The following is a 23,143-nucleotide window of genomic DNA, read 5'->3' as shown; positions in this document are numbered from 1 at the left end:
TAGTCTGGAGTCGGGAACTCGCAGCCGAACTCGGCATTTTTCTTTAATATTAATCCTGTCTTTGCGCGGGAGACGGAGTTCCCTTTATTCACAGAGGGAAGTCAGTATACATAATAGCCGTGGTGGTAAGACCAATCGGGGTTTTAGCAAAGTGTGCCTATATTCATATGTTATGAAAATTGCAGATTACTTGGTACTTGGACGTGACAAGAGATATTGCGACGTTTTTGCATTTCCGGCGCAGATATCAACGTAACCGGATGTAAACAGAACTCCTAAGTCTGGCATGTTTACAGTTATTGAGATGAAAATGACTGTGGGATAGTAATATCTAACCTTGAAGACTCATACCCGTCTCCTATTTCAAGGAATTTCTCAAAACAAGATTATGGTTGAGTTTCTGCGGTATTTTTGAAAGGTCACGAAACACATCAGTTGAGGAATACTGTATGTTTTGACCGCATTTCAGTCAGCCTGAGAGAGAGAGAGAGAGAGAGAGAGAGAGAGAGAGAGAGAGAGAGAGAGAGAGAGAGAGAGAGAGTTCATCTCTAACGTAGATACCTGGCCAAAGAAAATAAAAATATAGTTTCGGTGGATGTTTGTCCAGTGTTTATGGTCGCAAATCAAACGTAGAACGACGCTTGGTTTTGAGGTTTCAATAACTGAAAGTATTGTTCCTTTGAAATAGTTTGACGACCTTATATCAGTATTATGATTTACCTAGACGTAAACATAACTTTTATGTCTGCAAGGTTGGGCTAAACTCGCTCACTCACTCTCTGTGTAATATTCTTACCCCTTTTATACCTCACTAGACACTCACATGAAACTAATCACAGCCTCACTATTTATATAGGCGTACTAGCAGGTCGCTTTGTGGAATTTGTGTAACTTTTCTTTATATTTTTGTGAAATATCTTCTGATTTTTAGTTTTCTGTAAAGGAAAACTGTTGAGATGGCTGTTTTTCTGTCCGTCCGCACACTTTTTCTGTCCGCCCTCATCTTAAAAACTACCGAGGCTAGAGGGCTGCAAATTGGTAAGTTGATCATCCACCCTCCAGTCATGAAACATACCAAATTACAGCCCTCTAGCTTCAGTAGTTTTTATTTCATTTAAGTTTAAAGTTAGCCATGATCGTGCGTCTGGCACCGCTATAGGTGCCAACAACACAGGGCTTTATCTGTCCGTGGCTGAAAGTTTCATGGGCCGCGGCTGAGAGTTTCATACAGCATTAAACGTTGTACAGAAAACTCGATTGCGCCGAAGAAACTTCGGTGTATTTTTTATTAGTTTCTGTTTGCCATGATTCCGTCATCAATGATTTAGTGATAAAAACTTTATTTTATTGGATTAGGCTCTTTTAATGCATTCAATGCCGAAGTTAGTGGGACGGACCTAAGGACCTTATCTGGCCCAGAGTCAGGGAAAATGGAGACAGGAGCAGAATTTTAAAGTTTGACAATTGAGAACTGGCGTGAAATTGAAAACATGACTCACGGGCTGCAATTATGCAAGGGCCCTGTTGGGCATAAGGCCGGCTTACTTTAAACCAAGCACCTTATAAGGTCGTCTTAGACGTTTTCTTCAGATTGATGCTCTGTTCAAAGAATGCGCTTCAATTTGATCTTATATCGTACCTAACCTTCTCCAATGACGTTAAGCCCGTAGAGGGATAGTGCCGTCAGTGCACCTCATGCAGAAAACTGTAGGCATTACTTAAGGTTCTTTGCAGCGTCCCTACGGCCCCTTGCTGCAACCCTTTCCCTTCCTTTGACTGTGCCTCCGTTCATATTCTTTTCCTTCCATCTTACATTCCACCCGCTCCTAACAATGGATTCATAGTGCAACTGCGAGGTTTTCTTGCTGTTACACCAATAATACCTTATTACTCTCAGTTTCCCTTTCAGCGCTGAATGACCCCGTAGGTCCCAGCATTTGGCCTTTGGCCTAAATTCTATATTCTGTTCTATTCTATTCTATTGTAGTCCAGTGAACTGAATGACTGATCTTTCTGATAATGTTGGCACAGCTATAAAGACGGTTATATTTGCCTATTGATATATGAAAGGCTCCACTTTTTGGGAAACGTGGTTGCTCAAAGGATCGGGCAACTACCTTCACACTCCTAGGCCTAGGCAAGGTCTGTGGAGACCGGTCTTTGCCATAAGCTGTGCAATTCCGCCCTAGGTAGAACCACCTTCAGCAGCAAGTTGAATCAGGGACATATTTGGTATCTTCTTCTGCCCGTAAAACGCATCTCCTTAGGGGTTATTGCCGTCAGTGCACCTCACGGGCTGCACTGTATGCATTACTAAAGGTTCTTTGCAGCGTCACTTATTCGGCCCCTAGCTGCAACCTCTTTTATTCCTTTTACGTACTTCCATTCATATTACCTGTCTTCCATCTTGTGATCCACCCTGTCCTAATAATTACTTAAAAGTGCAACTGCGAGGGTTTCCTCCTGTTACACCTTTCAAACCTACCTCTCAATTTCCTTTCAGCGCTGAATGACCCCGTAGGTCCCAGTGCTTGGCCTTTGGCCTAAACTCTATATTCCATTCCATTCCGTATAGGGCATCCGTAAATGAGACTTTCTTTGGAGGCGAGGTTCCTTTGACTTGGTCTGGTCTTCTACAAGGAAGCACCCGAGCAGGGGAGCCTGCTTGGTTTACACCCTAAAAATGTGACGTGGGCGTATCCTCAGTCTCTTCCTTTTACCGAATCGTGTCTTAATTTTAATCTCCCAGTATTGGACTGCAGGGACTAAGGTTGCTCTCTGCCTTTGTCTGGAAAATCCCTTTCTGTGACAGTTGCTTCCATTTAGGAATGCCCAGTCCTCAGTACTTTATTTTGTCCGCCCTCAGATCTTAAAAACTACTGAGGCTAGAGGGCTGCAAATTGGTATGTTGATCATCCACCCTCCAATCATCAAACATACCAAATTGCATCCCTCTAGCCTCAGTAGGTTTTATTTTAGTTAAGTTTCAAGTTAGCCATAATCGTGCTTCTAGCAACGATATAGGATAGGCCACCATCGGGCCGTAGTTAAAGTTTCTTGGGCGGTGGCTCATACAGTGTTATACCGAGACCACCGAAAGATAGATGTATTTTTGGTGGCCTTGATTATACGCTGTTGGGGCTATACAGAAAGCTCGATTGCCCCGAAGAAACTTTGGTGTATTTTTTACTTTTTTTTCTGTAAAAGAAAACTATTGAGATGAGATGGCTTTGTCTGTCCGTCCGCACTTTTTCTGTCCGTCCTCAGATCTTAAAAACTACTGAGGCTAGAGGGCTGCAAATTGGTATGTAGAGCATCCACCCTCCAATCATCAAACATACTAAATTGCAGCCCTCTAGCCTCAGTAGTTTTGATTTTATTTAAGGTTGAAGTTAGCCATAATCGTGCGTCTGGCAACGTTATAAGACAGACCACAAGCGGGCCGTGGATGAAAGCTTCATGGGCCGCCGCTCATACAGACGACTGGATTGCGCCGAAGAAACTTCGGCTTAGTTTTTTACTTTTTTTTTCTATTAGAGAAACCTGCACTGCCCAGTTACAAAAGACTTTTCTTGTGACCTCGTTATTCGATTTATTACGAATGCTCATGGTCTGCGTGCCACTTGAGCTGTGCAACGTGCAGGTACTCCTCTCACCTGCTCTAATCCTGTCTCAAGAGACTTATGTTTTGGGCCATTTTTCTTCCCGGTCATTTATTGAAGGAGCGCAAAGGTCGGCTACCAATCGGTAAAAAGTAAATTTAATTTAATATTGATTAAAATGCCAGAGTTTAGTATCCATTTGTTATAGAAGGAAATTTGCATCGAAAAAATTGTCAGAGCTTTGCGTTTGCCAAAAATCCTATGGCAGAGCCGAAGTGATTAGTTTTTATTTTTATAATTCCGTTTTGTGTTTGTGGTGCTAACACTTGGGGAAGGTGCCACTGGCTAGCTGGTGGAACTTAAATGTGTAAAAACTTGGTTCGTGTACAAAGAATTGACTACAAAAGGAGAACTTACCATGCAAGAAACAAACTCAGCAGATTGAAAGAAAAAAGAAATTTATTCAGTTACACATGAAAGGAGACAGTAGGAAAGGAGTCTTCAGGAAGCTGTATGGAGCCGCTCGGTAGAAAGCTCGTGTTTGGGTTCACGGGGGTGGGGCATTTTGGGGTGGGGGTATCGGTGGAGGGGATACGTAATGTGTTGCATAAAGGTGTATATAACGTCGACGTCGTCGTCTTTTGAACCGGTTTCCAAGTCCAGGAGTTATACAAATTTAATAATGCAGAGGCATAATGGTGCTGTTTCATATGACGTGAAAGTCACTGCAGCACGGGCGGTTTTCAGCATAATCAAAACGAGGTCTTTATTTATTTTTCTTTTCAGAGAAGACGGTCTTATTTTAGAGTATTGTGAACATTGCCCGAAGTGAAATATTTGATAAAGTTTTCTCATGATCTTTTCGCTGTTTTTAGGTCATGTATATAAAAAATAATTTTCTACAGAGTCGATTTGTATTAATTACCAATTTGCTCATATCGATATACATTGCTATAAGTGTCATCATTTCAAAGTAAAACAGATACACATCCCATCGTTTTGTAAAGCCATTTTCTTCGTGATCAAGATTTCTCAGCTCTCAGTTGGATTTGAACTGAAATGGAATAAAATGACTTCAGTATTATTGCGTGTTAATTCCAACTACATTTCGTCTTTATCCAATGCATATTACAGCATCGTTAAGTGGCTGATTAATTTTTTCATTTTCCTGTGTTCGGTTTACAGTTGCTACCGCAATTTTGTTCTTTAATTTTTCCTTTTTCCTCACACTAAGGTGAATTTCCTTATGTTATAATAAGTGTCGTGGCGGTGTTAACCCGGTGTGTATCCACCTAAGCGTCACCTCCCAGGTGCTAGCACTAAACATGGCGGAAGCTCCTTGGGACGCCGTGTTTAGTCCTAGCCCCTCGGGGATCAAAGTATTATATACACCCATTTTTACATATTTCTGTATTATTGTATATAAACACATCTCTATTATATTAAAAAGCGATGTTTTTGATTCACCGAGGGCTAGTACTAAACACGGCGTCCCATTGAGCTTCTGCCACGTTTGGTACTAGCACCTCGGAGGTGACGCAAGGTGGATACACGCCGGGTTAATACCTGCCGTGGCGATAACCGGTCGTTCCTGAAAACATATTGTTTCTGTACCGAACAAGAGATCATCCGTAAAGTAAATGACGATGTTCGTATCCGTGTAACGACAGAGAGAGAGAGAGAGAGAGAGAGAGAGAGAGAGAGAGAGAGAGAGAACCAGTCTCATGTGACGACCAGTTTCTCCTCTTCAGAAGATCCACCGCTCAGTCCTGTTATAAAAGGAGGTTTACAAGTACAGGTTTATGGACTCAGGATTCGTTTCCCCTTAGGGGGTTAGTGCCGTCAGTGCACCTCACGAGTCACTGTAGGCATTACTAAAGGTTCTTTGCAGCGTCCCTTCGGCCCCTAACTGCAACCCCTTTCACTCCTTTTACTGTACCTCCATTCATGTTATCTTTCTTCCATCTTGCTGTCCACCCTCTCCTAACAATTATGTCTAAGTGCAACAGCGATGTTTTCCTCCTGTTACACCTTTCGAACCCACCTAGCCCCAATATCCTTTCCAGCGCTGAGTGACCTCATAGGTCCCAGTGCTTGGCCTTTGGCCTAAACTCTGTATTCCATTCCATTTGAATTCGTTCGCCTAGTCTTAGATGTGCCATAGGACTTAAAGGGAGGAATGTTGAACATCTTGCGCTGTGTTCACTAAAGCTTGTAAGCAGTTGCAAATCCAGCTCTCTTGAAAATGGAAGTAGTTGCCTTCTAGTTAAGACAGCCGCCAATATCTTTTACCATAAAGGTGGACAAGTTCTCTAGAATATTCTGTGCGATGCATTTATTCTCTGTCTTTTAGTTTTCTGTAAAAGACAATTGTTGTGCCGGGTTTGTTTGTCTGTCCGCACTTTTTCTGTCTGCCCTCAGGTCTTAAAAAGTACTGAGGTTAGAGGGCTGCAAATCCACGCTCCAGTCATCAAACATACCAAATTGCAGCCCTCTAGCCTCAGTAGTCTTTATTCTATTTAAGGTTAAAGTAAGCCATAATCGTACTTCTGGCAACGATATAGGCCAGGCCACCACCGGACCGTGGTTAAAGTTTCATGGGCTGCGGCTCATACAACATTATACCGAGACCACCGAAAGATAGATGTATTGTCGGTGGCCTTGATTATACGCTGTACAGAAAACTCGTTTGCACCGAAGAAACTTTGGCGCATTTTTTACTTGTTTTAAATGAAAATTGTTGAATTTTTAATTGTAGGCTATATATAGCGGGTTTTTGGTCTGATGATGTGAAAGTAGTTGGAAACATCTGCATTTGGGATTGGGATATTGACCTAATTGCCAAACACATGATTTCTGACTGAGGCTGTCAGGCTGTCACTGTTCCTAAACTGCTTGAAGGCTGGTATCAGCATACTGCGAGTAACTAATCCATAGAATACGCAATACATTTCTGCAACGTCATACATTCATTTACCAGGCCTTCATTCTTTAAAGACCGAGTAATTTGAATGAAGAATCTGAGAGTAGCAAATTGAAGCAAGTAAAATCTCGTGTTGGAAAATGGAGTTCATCATACCAAAAAGAGAGACATAAACAAGTAATTCTGACACGTCTCCGAGTAGGCCATTCTCGTCTAACACACGGATACCTAATGAGTAATCCACATAACCCTGCTCCTGAATGCTATGAGTGTAAAGTAATGGTAACAGTTAAACATTTATTGTGTGAATGTCCAAAGTATAATCAGTAGCGAACATCAAGTTTTGGAAGTGAATCAGTCGGTGAATTTTATCAGAAACTTCAACATTTGAAATTAACCCAATTAAAAAGTCTTTGAAAAATTGTAATTTAATTGACAAAGCATAGATGAAAAGTTTAAAAACAAGTCATTCGGGCAAGCCCTTGAGAGCTGATGATCAGTTGAGTGGTATGGTAAAACTATTTTAATAATAATATTTCATTCTTTAAACTGTGTATTAAAGTTAGTTACTTTTGTACTTGCTGCATGTTACAAATGATTGCATTTTCTATTGTAGAAAGAAACCGGGTTTTCTTTTTCCTTGTGGCAAACTAATTCTGTGTACTTATTGTTCGTTGCCTCCCAAACCTTTTTCCTTGTGTAAAACTTAGCGCTTCTGTTGTACTGAAAAACTATGCTTTTTTTTAAATTTCTAAATCATAGCTTATTCTTCTTAAAGTGGACAGCTAACTGATTAACCTGTAAAATTAAACACTCTACCGTGTGACCGCTCCCGGTATACGTAGTCAAACCAACCTCACGAGAACAAGTTCCCCTGTTCAGAAGTCGGCCTTGTTTGTGCCTCTTCTTGCTGTCGGCCATCGCAACTGCCACTGCAGCTCGTCGAAAGTAAATGAACTTTTGTTTCCACGCGTGATTGGTGTCCATCCCAATCTCGTATGGCCCCCCTCAGTCGACTGAGGCGATCAGATACAATAAATTTATAATAAAAGGAGACGTCCACATTCACAAAATATAAAAACTTGGCTTCTAACTCGTGTAATTGAAACGCGTAGTCGAAGGCTAAGAAGACTCGCTGCGCAGGCGTCCACGAACTCAGGGGACTATAGTTTCGATGTGACTCTATGTCCGTCCATCATGGTGTCAAGTTTGTCATGTCCTCTCGGATCGTGCCGATGCTAAATTTCAGTCGAAGTTGGACTTTCGCTAAACAAGCGAATCCAACTTGTGAATGGAGAAGACTTGCTTTTCCAGGGGAATAGTGGGCTTAATGTACTCGTTTACTCTGTCATTTGGAAGTTATGAGTATGAGAATAGTTGAATTACTACTTGTTTGCTTGTTGCAGTATGTTTGTAAAGCTTTTGAGCTTTTATCTTCCATCATTTGATGCAAGCTTTGAAATAGCTTTAAAATCTGTCTCTCAAGTAATGTTATTGAAAACTGATATTCATTTATCCTATTAAAATGGATGCCGATTTGGCCGTGTATATACATACATACGTTATGTAAGATTCTTCATTTACTGCAGGCAGTATTATGCAATAGCGTTAAGTTCATTTTGTGAATTAAGTGCGATGTAAAAATGCATATATATATTCTTACGCTTTACACGAAGTATTGATTCTTCGTTTCATGCATGTAGTAAGCGCTGTGTGAAATTGCTTGGCTTGGAATGAACTTATAGTTCAAATTCCTTCCTAAAAAAAAAGAAAAAAATGGATAATCATTGGTGTCTCTTCCTTTATGGTTTTAAGTATTTGCTTAACTTCACATAACCTGTTCCTGGAACATTGACATACTTCATAGCATTAGTGTTAGAAAGTTCGGGTCTCTTATACCTCACTTTGCATATCCATTCCTGACTTTAGGTTTTGTTTATTTACACTTTGGTACAACTTTGGTATATGTTTCTTAACGAATAGTAAGTTATTATGTCTTGTTGCATGGTGAATCTTGTAGAATTGCATGAATGAAAGTTTCCATATTGCAGTACGAGAGAGACTCCCATACGTGATATGTATTAGAATCGGTGTTCCATGTATATGAATATATATTTAGAATCAATACTCAATTTAGATTGTTAATATCTTTTGTTGCTTGAATGCGGATTCTGTGGGTGATGGCGACAATAAAGTTTTCATTTCTTCCTTTGCAGAGGCTGAGACAGGTGGCGGATTTTGTGTGTTGCTTTACTGGACCCGAGTCTTGGGCCCATCCAAGTTCTAATCACGGAGCCTTTCACCAAGTCGCCCCCAACTCGCCCAGGAGCGCCCTTAGGCCCCCTGGGAATCCCGCAGGCTCCCTTTGGACCACCTCGTCCACCTCCTTCGAAACCACAGACGGCTACCGCATCCTTCCTCCTGAGAAGAGTGCCCTTCGTCGCTTCCCCAGCCACTCCCACCACCGCCAGTAGCTCCTGTAGTAGTATCTCCAATAGCCTTTGGTTCCACCGCCTGCATTCCTCCTGCAGCCCCTTTTGCGAGAAGGGATTCGGAGGAGGCTAAAGAGGACCGACGAAGAACCTCAAAGGATTGGCTTTAAGAGCCATGCGCCGACCATCCTTCTGCTGCGACCAACATGGAGAAGGAGGAGAGGGCGACCCTAAGTGTCAACCCCAGGTCAGTGCATCAGGTTACCTGCTCCCAGTTTTGTTCGCTGATGTAAGCAATAGATTGGGTCCTTGGCAGATCAGAACTTGTTTGGACCGTGGATGTATCAGTGCATTATGGTTCTGAACGGTAATGACTTTTGTATCTTTCTCTCATTTCTCATGGACTTCAGGAAGGTTTGTAGTATTTTTCTTGAGATTTCTTTTCTCTTTCTATCTTTCTAAGTTTCATAAACCATACGATTAGTATAAACTTTGGTTAAGGTCCCTTTGAGGGATCTTCATAATTTGCATCAGAAAATGAACAATATTTTAACTATTTTTGGTATTCAGGTATTCACTCATTATTGCTTAATCATTATTTGTGCTTAGGTTGTTTTATTTCTTCGTCTTAGTTTCGAAAGAAAGTTTTGTATTTTCCTTAAAACTGGTCTTTTAAATATTGTTTTCATATCTAAGGCGCCTCATTGTTCTTTTCCCACGACAACACTAAATAGAAGGAACTGTTCAATCTCTTCTCTGTTAACTGTGCCCTCCGTAGGATGGCCTCTCTTTAATGTTTCCCACAAGTACAATTCTCGATCAGTATTTCTTAGGTTCCATCCCAAAGGGAACTGCATGGGTCATGACAATTGCTGTTTCCACGTATCTTGCCGAGGCGTACCCGGTGTGATGGTCGGTGCTGCGGCAAAGGAACAGCAATACCCATTCAGTCCTGTCGTGGTTACAGAATTGTGCTCATACCATGAGTTTCGAATGCTTGATGAATCCATTCATTCATCCGTTTGACCCAGAAGTGTGTGTATCTTCTCACCACAAAACACCTCTTCCTTGTCTTGCAGAAGATAGCAAACCGGCGTTGGAATGAACAAGTTTTTAAATTTTCTTCGATTTTAGTTTTCTGTAAAAGAAAACTGTTGAGATGGCTTTGTCTGTCCGCCGTCAGATCGTAAAAAGTACTGAGGCTAGAGGGCTGCAAATTGGTATGTTGATCATCCACCCTTCAATCTTCAAACGTACTGAATTATAGCCCTCTAGCTTAAGTAGCTTTGATTTTATTTAAGGTTAAAGTTAGCCATAATCGTGCGTCTGGCAACGCGATAGGACAGGCCACCACTAGGCCGTGGCTGAAAGCTTCATGGGCGGCGGCTCATACAGAAAACTCGATTTTGCCGAAGAAACTTCGGTGCACTTTTTAATTGTTTCAACTCTTCCCTGACTCTCCTCCACCCGTTAGATCGAGGTGTATCGGTCCCCCTGTGGTAATCCTCGCTATCTTTTTCTTCCTCTCTTTTCCAGGATGGCTGCGGAATAGATTGGCTGCTCCAAAAACCACAAGGAAATTAGAAAAAGGTCTTTACTTAACACATTTTTATAATAAGAAAGTAAATTATATTTAAAAAAATATCTAAGCTGTGATTGACTTTCGTTTGCCATCACTGAAATGGTTTTATTCGAATTATCATTGTCAAGAACTGTGTGACGAGTGACGTTTATTAATCTAGTCACCTGATTTTGGAGTTGCTATATTCCACGTTAATAGCTTTCTCGTGGACTGGGTTTGCTTTGGACTGTATAAGTATCAGTGTACACTGTACCTTCAGCTTTCAAGACGCAGACGGATAAAGAAGACTCCAGTTGTAACAGCTTTTGATGGAGCAGACATCAAGACGACAACATTCTGGCAGAAATCAGAAAGATGATCTGAAGCATGGAGCATTCACTCCATCGGTAGATACAAGCTCTCCACAAAGCTCTTGAAGTAACTAAAGTCTTCGGTGGCAAAAAAAAAAAAAAAAAAAAAAACGATTAACATTGGTTACATGGACATTACTCCGAAGTAGGGCGCCACTTACAACGTACATTGCATGATATAAAGCAGATGGTTTTGAAAGTTCATTGCTGTGTCCTTTTGCCGTCATCGGTATTGCTTTCTACCTTTTACTTTTCATCAATTCCCTTCGGTCTTTTGTCAACTTGGCTGTCCAACTTCTTTAACTGTACTTTGCTTCAGTTTTCACCTTATAGAAAAGACCCTTCCTGCTGTCCCTGCTACTACCACTACCAGTAATATAATAACCGCTTTGAACCTTCGGTGGCCAGTAGGGTGTGGTTCCAGGTAAGGTGACCTCGATGGTTTGGGGTCTTTTGGAGACCAAAAAATTCGTATAGGCAAAAATGATCAAATTTATATATTACGGTAACGAGACTAATACCGAGAATATGGGATAAAGTGTACCCAATACAGTTGAGTAACTATCAGGTAGACAGCATAGTGCATCGGTCGGTAGGGACACTATTTGTAAACTGAACACATCCGCCAGGTCATTCCGTTCTCTTCCTAGATTCTCATTCTGTCCCTTTTTCAGTGAGTGTGATGAAATTTTATTTTTGCCCCGGCTTCAGTGTTTTTGTAAATAATTTTCAAAAATTTATATTGAACTTGTTTATTATATTAATTTTTAAGACATTCTTGAATTCGTTCAGTTTTTCCTCTTTTTATATTGTTCGTTCTTTCCTTTCTTCATATATGGACATACTGTTCTGTGGAAGCATGCTTGGCGAAGCTAATGACTTTTCTATCTTCGTTCCGCATGCAGGTCTGCACCTTGAGATCAATTCTCATTCTGAGAAGGTATTGGGGTTGACAGCAAAATTTTTTTTTAGGTTTAGTTGGTATTCTGGAGAACAGGGCAACGCAGGCAAGCAGAATAATGTAGTTAAAAATAACACTTTTGAATATAACCTGACTGTTCTATTTCTAGTTTCTTTTCTTTTTGATATCTTCTGCCCTGTTTCATATTCGATGCCTTACAGTAAGGGGCGTTGTCCCTTATACAGTACACCACTTTCAGAAGACTTCACCCATTTATGCTCTACCATTTCTTTTCCTTTCAGTTTTCATCTAGATATTTCGTCACCTCTGCTGTCTTTTCTGAGAATTTGCAATCTCTTACTAATTACTATTTATGTAAGTACAGTATGGAAAAATACGGTGCCTGTGCAGTGGGGCATGCCTTCTGAGACACCGGGCCTTCGCCCACTAGACACTTTATTCTGAAAGACAGGACTGCTTGTTTTGCTTTTCACAACAGTACTCACGGCTTTCCTTTTTATTTTGTCTTTTAGACGCACATTCTTTTTATTTTTTATCCTTGATTTTTTTGGACAACTCTTTAAAACCAATCGGTTTAAGGCATTCCAAAACCAGACGCACTTTTTAAAGATTGTAACCTGTTTCAAGACCACACAGCCGAAGATTTATCCTCCTTCTTTTACCCGTGTGACTCATACTTTTACCATTTTTGATCCTTGTTATCCTTTCACTCCTCACTATTAAGTATTTCTCATGCATAGGTTTCAAGTGTAGACCACAAAGTACAAGAACACCGTTATGAAAAATCACAGTTACTGATCACCGTAGGAATAGTCCGTGGTGTCAGACACTTCAGGAATAACCGTAGGCACAGAGCAACTGTAGGAAGATTCTCGGGTGTTGAGCGCCTTCAAGGATAGCCCGAGGTACTGAACACTTCAGGAATAAGCTTAGGCATTTAACACATTCAGGAAAAATTCAATGCGTTTAACACCTTTAGGAATTGCGAAGGCGAACACCTTTAAAATACTAGTGGATATGGGAAGGCTGTCTTTGTCTACAGATAGATATGGAAGAGAGGCTGTTCAAGACAATGCCAAAGCTCTTGTTCATCGTTATCGAATAACCATTCTCTCCTTTCAACGTCACTTTCAATAACCTGGACGTATTACCGGGTCTCTTCGCCCCCCCCCCCCTAGTCTTGCAAATACAGCCTGAGTTGACCTTCTCCAGCACTGACACGTATTTCCACCTTTAAAATAAAGCTCCTTTAATCTGTGTGAACCCGGTTTGATAATTTCTTTGTACCTGTTATCCATCATTTAACCAGAATTCTTGAGTTTTTAGTAATCGGAGGTAGGTTTTATTCTTAAAGAAATTTTACCCCATCCAAACTAATGTCCGTCCAGTTTGTATTTGGAAATGAAAGGGACGTGGAATATTGTCTTTCTTTAAAGGTCGTTGCAAAACAAAAAGAGTTCAGCAAGACATGGAATATGTGGTAACTGTTCCTTTATTTAAAATTGTTGCAGGCGATTGTTTTCTTCATTGTAATGTAATGGCAATTAAGCTCTCATTTCCCGCTTACTATGACATTCTTTGCATTACACTGTGACGCCCAGACCTGCCATTGATAGTTTGCCTTTCTTGGCACACTGTCTGTCCGTCTGTCTGTACCCCTGTTGCAGTCTTGTCTTGTATCTGAAGTATTTTGCCAATAACTTGCCATACTTCTATACTATCCGGTAAACAGGCCTCGGTTCCTCACGTGGTTTCATCCATATTCTTCTAAGAAGGCTTACTCAATATTTCATTACCGTGCAAGTCACGACTTAGAATCATTACTTCATTCGTACCTCCGTAAAACATTCTATTGTCTCAACACAATTGTTAAATGTGAAAACAAATTCAGGTGGGGTGCTGCCCAGTTTTCATCACGAGATGTCATCCATTCTTCGTAGCAAAAAGGATCTTTTGATTATTGATTCTGATCTTTGTCGGGGCATGTGTCAAGGCTTTTAATGTAGCTGTTTTTTACTTACCACTGTATCTCTCCGGAAGTCCTGTCACAACTGGTGATGATGTTTGTGATCCCTTTGGTAACTGAAACATGGTCTTTTTTTCCTCTATCTTTTCTTAGTAGTACTAATCTATTCTTGTACTGGAACTGAACTCTTAGTGCCAATGACAGCAAAATAAAAAAATCTCTTATAGAACTTGTTGAGGCATACACGCCAAAGTCCATTAAGTTGTGCTGATGGAACCAAGAAAACTTATGTGAAATTGCGAATGACTTTTTGAAAGTTGGGTCATAAGACCTTGCCAAAACCTTGGGTCATAAAACCTTGCCAAAACCTTGGGTCACAAAACCTTGCCAAAACCTTGGGTCATAAAACCTTGCCAAAACCTTGGGTCATGAAACCTTGCACACACAAATGAAGTAAGAAAACATCAAAAGGAGATTTTTATTTTATTATTTTTATACTTCGACCAAAAGTTACAAGAATAACCCTTTCAAAAGCCATTAGGAAGGTTATATATATAAATTTATATATATATATATATATATATATATATATATATATATATATATATATATATATATATATATATACATACATACATACATACACATACATGATCGCAGAAAGTGGAGAAGACTAATAACAAACAGCGACCCATATAAAGATGGGAAAAGCTGAAGATAAAGAAGAAGATATATATACATACACACACACACACACACACACACACACACACACACACACACACACACACACACACATATATATATATATATATATATATATATATATATATATATATATATATATATATATATATATATATATATATATATATATATATATATATATATATATATATATATATATATGTCCTTGTACCATGCCTCAAGGAAACTGCAGTTATTTTCAGGGTAACGTCATACATCCGTAATAATTTTTGATCTTCAAACCACTAGTAAAGGCTTTTAAAAGGGTTATTCTTGTAACTTTTGGCCGAAGTATAAAAATAAGGTAAAAATGTCCTTTTGAAGTTTCCTTTCTTCATTTGTATGTGCAAGGTTTTATGACCCAAGGTTTTGACATGGTTTTATGACCCAAGGTTTTCGCAAGGTTTTATGACCCAACTTTAAAAAAGTCATCCATAAGTGTGGAAAGCAGGCGAATTTTACATAAGTTTTTTTGGTTCCTTCAGCACAACTGAATGGACTTTGGCGTGTATGCCTCAACAAGTTCTATGAGAGATTTTTTTTTTTGTTGTCATTGGGACTAGGAGTTCAGTTCCAGAGCAAGAATAGATTAGTACTACTAAGAAAAGATGGAGGAAAAAAAGACCATGTTTCAGTTATCAAAGGGATCACAAATATCTTCAAGCCAATAATATATATATGTATATATGTGTGTATGTGTTTGCGTATGTGTATTTATGTATGTGTGTGCGCGTGCGTGTGTATATACATGTGTGTGTGTGTGCATGTTTTATATATATATATGTATACACATACAGATATGTATATGAATTGGTGATTAGAGAACTAATATATAAGTATATAATATGTATATATATGTATATGTATATATATTAGTTCTCTAATCACTAATTCATAAAGTATATGAATTCTTTTTACTCAAATATTAAGCCACAAATACTCTTTAATATCATATGCATTTTTATTTATTTACAAAAGTAGAAATGGTTTATCCTTTCTGCTATCGAGTGACAAGCGTATTAAAAAAAAAAACGCAAAGAATTCGAGAAAGGTAACAGGGCATTGCGGCTATTACAATTACATATATATCTGGTAAAAAGTGACCAGTAGATTCTACATTATATATATATATATATATATATATATATATATATATATATATATATATATATATATATATATATATATATATATATATATATATATATATAGTGTGTGTGTGTGAGTGTGTGTTTGTGTATGTACGTGTCCGTATGGGTGCATGTTTATTAAACTTTTCATCGCCACCTACCCGTTACTTGAAGCCTTTGCTCGGAAAAGTACTCGACTCTGTTTAGTATTCGAACTGATAAAAGAAAATAGCTGGACTGAGAGCTTCTTGAACTAATTTTCTTCTCAGTTCTTGCCTCAGTACGCCTTCAGAATCCGCAATGACCTTTGAATATCCGTAGATTCAACTCGTATTTGGCACATGTGCGCAGGAGTCGTAATTGGGACGCTCCGAAGGACCTCGTTAGTTTTGCCGGGTACTTTCGGGATCGACTCTTCGGAAGTTGTAACACAGTAATTGGAGCCTTCCATACATACCTTTTTATGCTTTCCTTTCCGTATATGGCTCGTTTTCTTTTGTCTTCCTCTCCCCTCTGATCAAAGCTCTGTAATGACGAACCTCGACTGATCTGGATCGTGTGCTGTCATTGGGACAGTAATTCCAACTCTGCAGCAATTGTTTTGACTCATTTATGATCCTCTCTCTCTCTCTCTCTCTCTCTCTCTCTCTCTCTCTCTCTCTCTCTCTCTCTCTCTCTCTGGTAAGGTTTTGAGCATAGCTCTCACACATATGCTCAACTGTGTGCTACTTTGACTTTTCCGGCCAGTCGCTTTCACATCGGCATGGGTACTCTGCATTTCCATTTATAGCTTCTATCAGATTTGCAATGCCGTTTCCATCTCTGCCCGCTGGACACACACATACACATATACATGCACCCAAAGGATCTCGGGAAAATGATACATGACACACACACACACACACACACACACACACACACACACATATATATATATATATATATATATATATATATATATATATATATATATATATATATATATATATATATATATATATATATATATATATATATATATATATATATATATATATATATATTGTTACACACATACAAGTACATAAACATATATATATTTATTCATGAAGCTACAAATGTCGCAATATCAAATTCACGCTACCTCGGGAATATCTCCGGTGGAGAATTATCACCGAAGGAGAATTTATCACTTATAAATTTCCCTTCGGTGATAATTCTCCATCGGATAATATTCCATCGTATATTCCCATAGCGTGAATTTGATATTAAGCGACATTTGTAGCTTCATGATTGTATATAAATAACGGTGTGATAAAAATTTCATATATATATATATATGCATGTGTGTATATCTATATATATACGCACATATAAATATATACACATATATATGTGTGTGTGTGCGCGCGTGAGTGTATGTGTCACATAATTAAATAATTACTTGTACTTTTATGACTCATTGACACACTGACACTTGTACAAAACTGCTGAGGTTTGTTTCCAGGCAGATTTCAATAACGTTTGGTATTTCATAAGGCAGGTGTTTATCATATGTTCCTCTGTTCCCTTCCCGCCTTCATTGCTTTTTGTTGGGTTTTGCACTGGCGTTGGTGTATAAATCTTCTGTCGCGAATTTAGCACGAATGGTAGCTTCAGATTCAAGAAATGATTTAGCTTGACATTTTGATTTGAACAGTTCAATGTTATGACTTCTTCCTTCAAATTTGGAAAGTGTTTTCTCCAGTTTGTGTGTGTGTGTGTTTATGTTTTATTGTGTGTGTGTGTATTAGCGGGATATAGCAAGAATGGGTGAACAGAATTTGAGCATATGTATTTATTATATGATTTTCTAATGATCAACTTTTGGTAGAAATCGGTTCAGAGCGTCTACCGATGTGTTGCCATGGTAATCATTTGAACTCCGAGCGGATTCCTGCTAAAAGGCAAATATCGTGAAGTCATTTAATTAATATATCAAATCCCCCATGTCGAGCTGTTCAGTTAAAACATTCACACTCACACACACGGTTTTCACCAGTTTGTCCTTCATAGTGGAGTACATACTTGAGTGGTCTAGGGAGAGGATATTTTAGTTTCCTGTAGAAGAAAACTATTGAGATGGCTATTTGTCTGTCCGCCCGCACTTTTTCTGTCCGCCCTCAGATCTTAAAAGCTACTGAGGCTAGAGAGCTGCAAATTGGAATGTTGATCATCCATACTCCAATCATCAAACATACCAAATTGCAGCCGTCTAGCCTCAGTAGTTTTTATTTTATTTAAGGTTAAAGTTAGCCATGATCGTGCATCTGGCACCGCTATAGGTGCCAACAACACTGGCATTTACCGGGCCGTGGCTGAAGGTTTCATGTGCCGCGGCTGAGAGTCTCATGGGCTGGGGCTGAGAGTTTCGTACAGCATTATACGCTTTACAGAAAACTCGATTGCGTCGAAGTTTCTTCAGCGCATTTTTTCTTGTTTACTAAGGTTCCAATTTATTTCCGTAATGGTCCTGTAACTTCACTTTTACTTGCGAATCATCATTATGCAAGTATTACCAGGTTATTAAAAATCCCATGAAAGGGTCTAAGAGGTTCATCACTTAAACAGGGATGATTGCATAATTCAGTTGCAGGGCGTTCTCTGATGGCGTTCAGAATGGCTTCTTTTTTTAATACTCATTTTAACGTGTTTCCACATGCAGTCTTTTGTGTTAATCCAAGTACCGTTTAATTCCTTCCAATCTCAATTGCATCACTCTGAACTGCCAGCCACATTAAAGAGTAGGATCAAAATAGCATTGATTATTAATTGCAGAAAGTCTTGTAATGGTTCAGAAAGAAACATTATGGCGGAACCCGTCCACCGAAATGTAAACTTTGATATATGGGCTTAATATTGGGAAACCCCAAATACCGCACGGCGTGAGAAATACAATAATCCAGGCCTGCACGGCCCCGAGACGTAGCCTCGAGTCCGTGGGAATGTGGGCACGGGGCTTGTAGCCAGCATCCTCGTCCCAAAAATCAATGCCTAGAAACTTGCAACGGAGCTGCAACGTGAACACACACTCTTCCCAGGCAGTCGTGCTTTGGTGGCTTATTCTTTGATTTCGAAAGGTTGATGGTAAAAATAGGCCTAAGTAAACTCATTCACCTTTTTAGTTTTCCGTAAAAGAAAACTATTGAGATGGCTATTTGTCTGTTCGTCCGCACTTTTTCTGTCCGCACTTTTTCTTTCCGCCCTCAGATCTTAAAAACTACTGAGGCTAGAGGGCAGCAAATTGGTATGTTAATCATTCACCCTCCAATCATCAAACATAACAAATTGCAGGCCTCTAGTCTCACTAGTTTTTATTTTATTTAAGGTTAAAGGTAGCCATGATCGTGCGTCTGGCAACCCTATAGGACAGGCTACCACCGGGCCGTGGCTGAAAGTTTCATGGGCCGTGGCTCATACAGCATTATACGCTGTACAAAAAACTCGATTGCGCCGAAAAAACTTCGGCCCATATTTTACTTGTTTCTTTATGATAATTGACATATTTATCCACATTGTCGTATATTTTCCTCCTTTGGTAGGCTGGTCTTTCTCCTCCTCCTCCTCCTCCTCCTCCTCCTCCTCCTTTCTAAGCCTCAGTGTTCTTCCTTCCCTTTCCTCGTTCTGGTTTTCGCCGGACCTGGGCTATATAAGGACATTTGGTGGTCCACTCTAACATTGATTTTTGCTTTAAAAAAAGAACCGGTTTTGCGCCTCAGCAATCTTTAGTTGAATGACATGCGGAAAGTTACTTCATTTATGTTAGGGAAGAAATCGTTGTATTGATTCAGTCTGTCAGAAGTTCAAGGGCGCGGAAAAAAATAAATTTCTGACTTCGAAGATTTTTTCTCCCAGCTCTTCACAAGTTTTACTTTTTTTTTACGCAAAACAAACTTTTTCTGGGAAAAGCGTGTGATCATTTAAATGTGCTTCTCCTTAGAAATGTAAATCATTTTTACATACCTAAATCATCATCTCGTTTTTTCATATATTTTCCAACAAAATTTTTCCTAAAGCATCTGCCAGTTTTTCATATTCCTAGATCAAAACTGAAGCGTTTTGACCTGTATGTTTTACGCAAACCATTTTTCCCCAAATTTGTTCAATTATTGAGTTTTGCAGGGGTCACAAGACGCGCCCTTTTTATTTAATATTCGTCAGCGACAGCCATTTCATTGTTAAAATCCTTTCATTTCTTGCAACTTCCAGGAGGAGGCCGAGAGCACCCTGGCCCGGGTACGCCGATTTTTAGCCGTGTCTATGGGCGCACGCCCTGCCACCCGCACACCCACAAGATGCAAGCATCACGCCCTTCCTCCAGACCCGCTTCACGCCCCTGCCCACGCGGTTCACTCCCTCCTGGCAGACATGAAGAACGCGGGCGTCGGGGTACAGGGTGTCCTGGGACGCCCTCTAGAAGAGGTAATGGCCGCCCATGGAGAAGACTCCAATGGGCACGGCGTGCCCACTTTGGTTCATCTACTCTGCTGCTTTTTGCTTACACATGGTGAGTGGAATTATTATTATTATTATTATTATTATAATTATTATTATTTATTTTTTTTGTGTGTGTTAACCAGCTAAGTAGAAAGAGACCCCAGGTATCATATGGAAATCAGAATATAGAAAGGCACAGCTGGAGCTAAAGGGGAGCTAAAAAGAGCGCTTTGTAAATTTGGCTTCCTGAATTTCGGTACGCATCACGACCAAAAACGTAGGTGGTGACTGGCAACTGCACAATATAGCAACTGAAATCTCTGAAAAGTAAATGAGAAGCTGCAGGCAAAGCTGCTTATAGAAAAAAGGTCACTTAATATGTCATCACGTTTTACCAAAAGATGTGTAAAGAAATTCATGAAACCAATTGTGCCACTTTATAAGTGGTATTATCTAGCGGGATGGTCACTTCGAAAGATTGACTTTAACATGAATGATAAAGTTCCAACTAACAGTCATCAGTAAATTATTTATGTGAGGGGAAAATAGTTTGATACCGCAAGTTAATATTCTGGTAGGGAGTTTGTACCTCTTTTTTTGCATAGCTCTGAGGTGGCTGTAAGGGAGAAGTACTGTTTTTTGTCTATGAGACCTCAGTACCATGGAAACTCACGCTAAATGTATTTTGTACCTGTGTTTTGTACCTTAACAGTGCCTTCGTCTCTCTCTCTCTCTCTCTCTCTCTCTCTCTCTCTCTCTCTCTCTCTCTCTCTGAACACCTGGACAGAACAATAGCGAGTGGTAAGAAGTCCTAATTTCCATTTGACTGTGTATAAAGATTATGTATAAACAGAAGTGTTCTGTTCAGTTTTCCCGAATTCAGTTCAAAAAGCTCTGGAACCAAAACTAAAGAGATGAATAACCTGGTTCAGGAGAGGTAGAGGATACAGTGGCCTAAGTTTTGCTCTGGAAAATATAAAACAGCAAATTGTTGAATGAACCAGTCAGTAACCCTAGCATTGCATAATTCAGCGACTGACTTCTTTACTGGGCTAAAAAAGGGCATGAGGTGACCCCTCCCATTGACTTTTTCTCTTCATCGAGTATCCTGCACATATTCATTCATTAATGTTTTCCAGGTGTTGATTATGATACGCTAGTGAGCGAGGACTGGTGTGACGAAGAGGTACGAACACGTCTTCTGCTGGAACGAGGAGCCTCAGGTGTGGCACCAGATGCCCAGGAGGCACCGCCAGGTAATGGGAAATTCTGGGAGACATCTCTCTCTCTCTCTCTCTCTCTCTCTCTCTCTCTCTCTCTCTCTCTCTCTCTCTCTCTCTCTGTGCTTTTAAGATTCAAATGGTTATTATTCATTGCGTTTTTAAAGCTGTTCTGTGAAAGGGGATTCCTTTTGTAGGAACTTTGACATGTTACAGTTAAGGGCTTAATATGTATGAGATGGCGGAAATGTAAGCAGACTCAAGGTAAATCTTGAACGACAATAAATATGTGTGTATATACTATATATATATATATACACACACATATATATATATATATATATACACGAAATTTTTTATCACCGTGATTTATATACAATCATGAAGCTACAAATGTCCCCTAATATCAAATTCACGCTACCTCGGGAATATCTCTGATGGAGAATTATCACCGAAGGGGAATTTATAAGTGATAAATGGATTGGTACTGCCGAGTCACGTACCCTCGACACAGAACATATCCAGCAACTCCAGTCGACGAGTACCAATCCATTTATCACTTATAAATTCCCCTTCGGTGATAATTCTCCATCGGAGATATTCCCGAGGTAGCGTGAATTTGATATTAAGCAACAGTTGTAGCTTCATGATTATATATATACATATAGATATATATGTGTGTGTGTGTGTTTGTATGTGTGTGTGTTTGTGTTTGTGTGTGTTTCACCGTACGCGTTTTCATCTATAGGGATGAAGTAGCAAGCTTGATCACAGCTGACTCTGGCATCCATTCACACACATGAAACAGAAACAAATTTAAGAATCGAAACCAGACGCTTTTAACAGAATGTCATGAAGAGTCATATAATAATTTGGTTTTTTAGCATTTTTTCCCAACATTTGCTACAACTTAATAAATTAAAAGACATTTTTCTTGTTAATAATTTAAAAGACATTTTTTCTTGTTTAATAGGTTGTATCTCTTCTTTCTGCATTCCCCTTTACTTCCTCTTACTTCTTCCTAATGTACACCATATTCTTTGGAAGCTTGAATTTCAAATCAGTGGCCCCTTTGGGCTTGTTCCATACGAATAGGTTTCATCTACTGAATAATAATAATAATAATAATAATAATAATAATAATAATAATAATAATAATAATAATAATAATAATAATAATAATAATAATATTTTGTTGAATATGATGGCAACCTTGGTTGCATTAATCTTAATAGATTATCCGTTCAAGATTAATGCAACAAAGGCTGCCATCATATTCAACAAAACATGTTTGAAAGAGGGCCTATACGCAAATAATAATAATAATAATAATAATAATAATAATAATAATAATAATAATAATAATAATAATAATAATAATAATAATAATAATAAATGTATTTTTATCTAAACAACTTCTCTCCTTGAAGGGAGTGGCTCCTGAGGGTGTTGCCTTTCCGGCTTTCAGTCAGGTATTTGAGTTTGGGGTTACTAACCCCACGCCCTGCCCCACAATGTTCAAGGTTATGTGCCACTGGTACATGGCATGGTATGGTTGTCGCCCATCGGCAGATGAGCCTCGTAACATGAGCCTAATAGCCTGGAGATAATACAATTCTCGACATGAAATAGTACAAATGTGTCAGTTTGGAGATAGTGTTAGTCAGATTGCATGGCAGCAGAAAAGTTAATTGTGTGTTTATGATCCAGGAATGGGGTTTGAATCAGTGCCTGGCTGGGTTTGGAGAATGTGAAAGAGTGGTTGTGCTAGGTAATTGAAATGCAAAGGTAGGTAACAGAAAGGGATTATGTTG

General features: G+C 39.3%; 1 protein-coding gene across 8 annotated transcripts in view; it reads left to right on the top strand.

Annotated features, from left to right (window-relative positions):
* The window catches only part of LOC136845342 (protein FAM13A), a 363,685-nt gene that overhangs the window by 82,641 nt on the left and 257,901 nt on the right, over positions 1-23,143 (top strand). For all 8 annotated transcript variants that reach the window (XM_067115583.1, XM_067115581.1, XM_067115582.1 and 5 more), the window contains exons 3-5: positions 8,742-9,204; positions 19,882-20,179; positions 21,249-21,365. In XM_067115583.1, the coding sequence (XP_066971684.1) occupies positions 9,133-9,204; positions 19,882-20,179; positions 21,249-21,365 (487 nt within the window). In that variant the 5' untranslated portion in view covers positions 8,742-9,132. The remainder of the gene's footprint in view (positions 1-8,741; positions 9,205-19,881; positions 20,180-21,248; positions 21,366-23,143) is intronic.

Source organism: Macrobrachium rosenbergii, chromosome 13 (assembly GCF_040412425.1).
Source record: "Macrobrachium rosenbergii isolate ZJJX-2024 chromosome 13, ASM4041242v1, whole genome shotgun sequence".
NCBI lineage: Eukaryota > Metazoa > Arthropoda > Malacostraca > Decapoda > Palaemonidae > Macrobrachium > Macrobrachium rosenbergii.
Note: the sequence above shows the minus strand (reverse complement) of the source record. Positions and strands in the feature narration are given on the sequence as shown.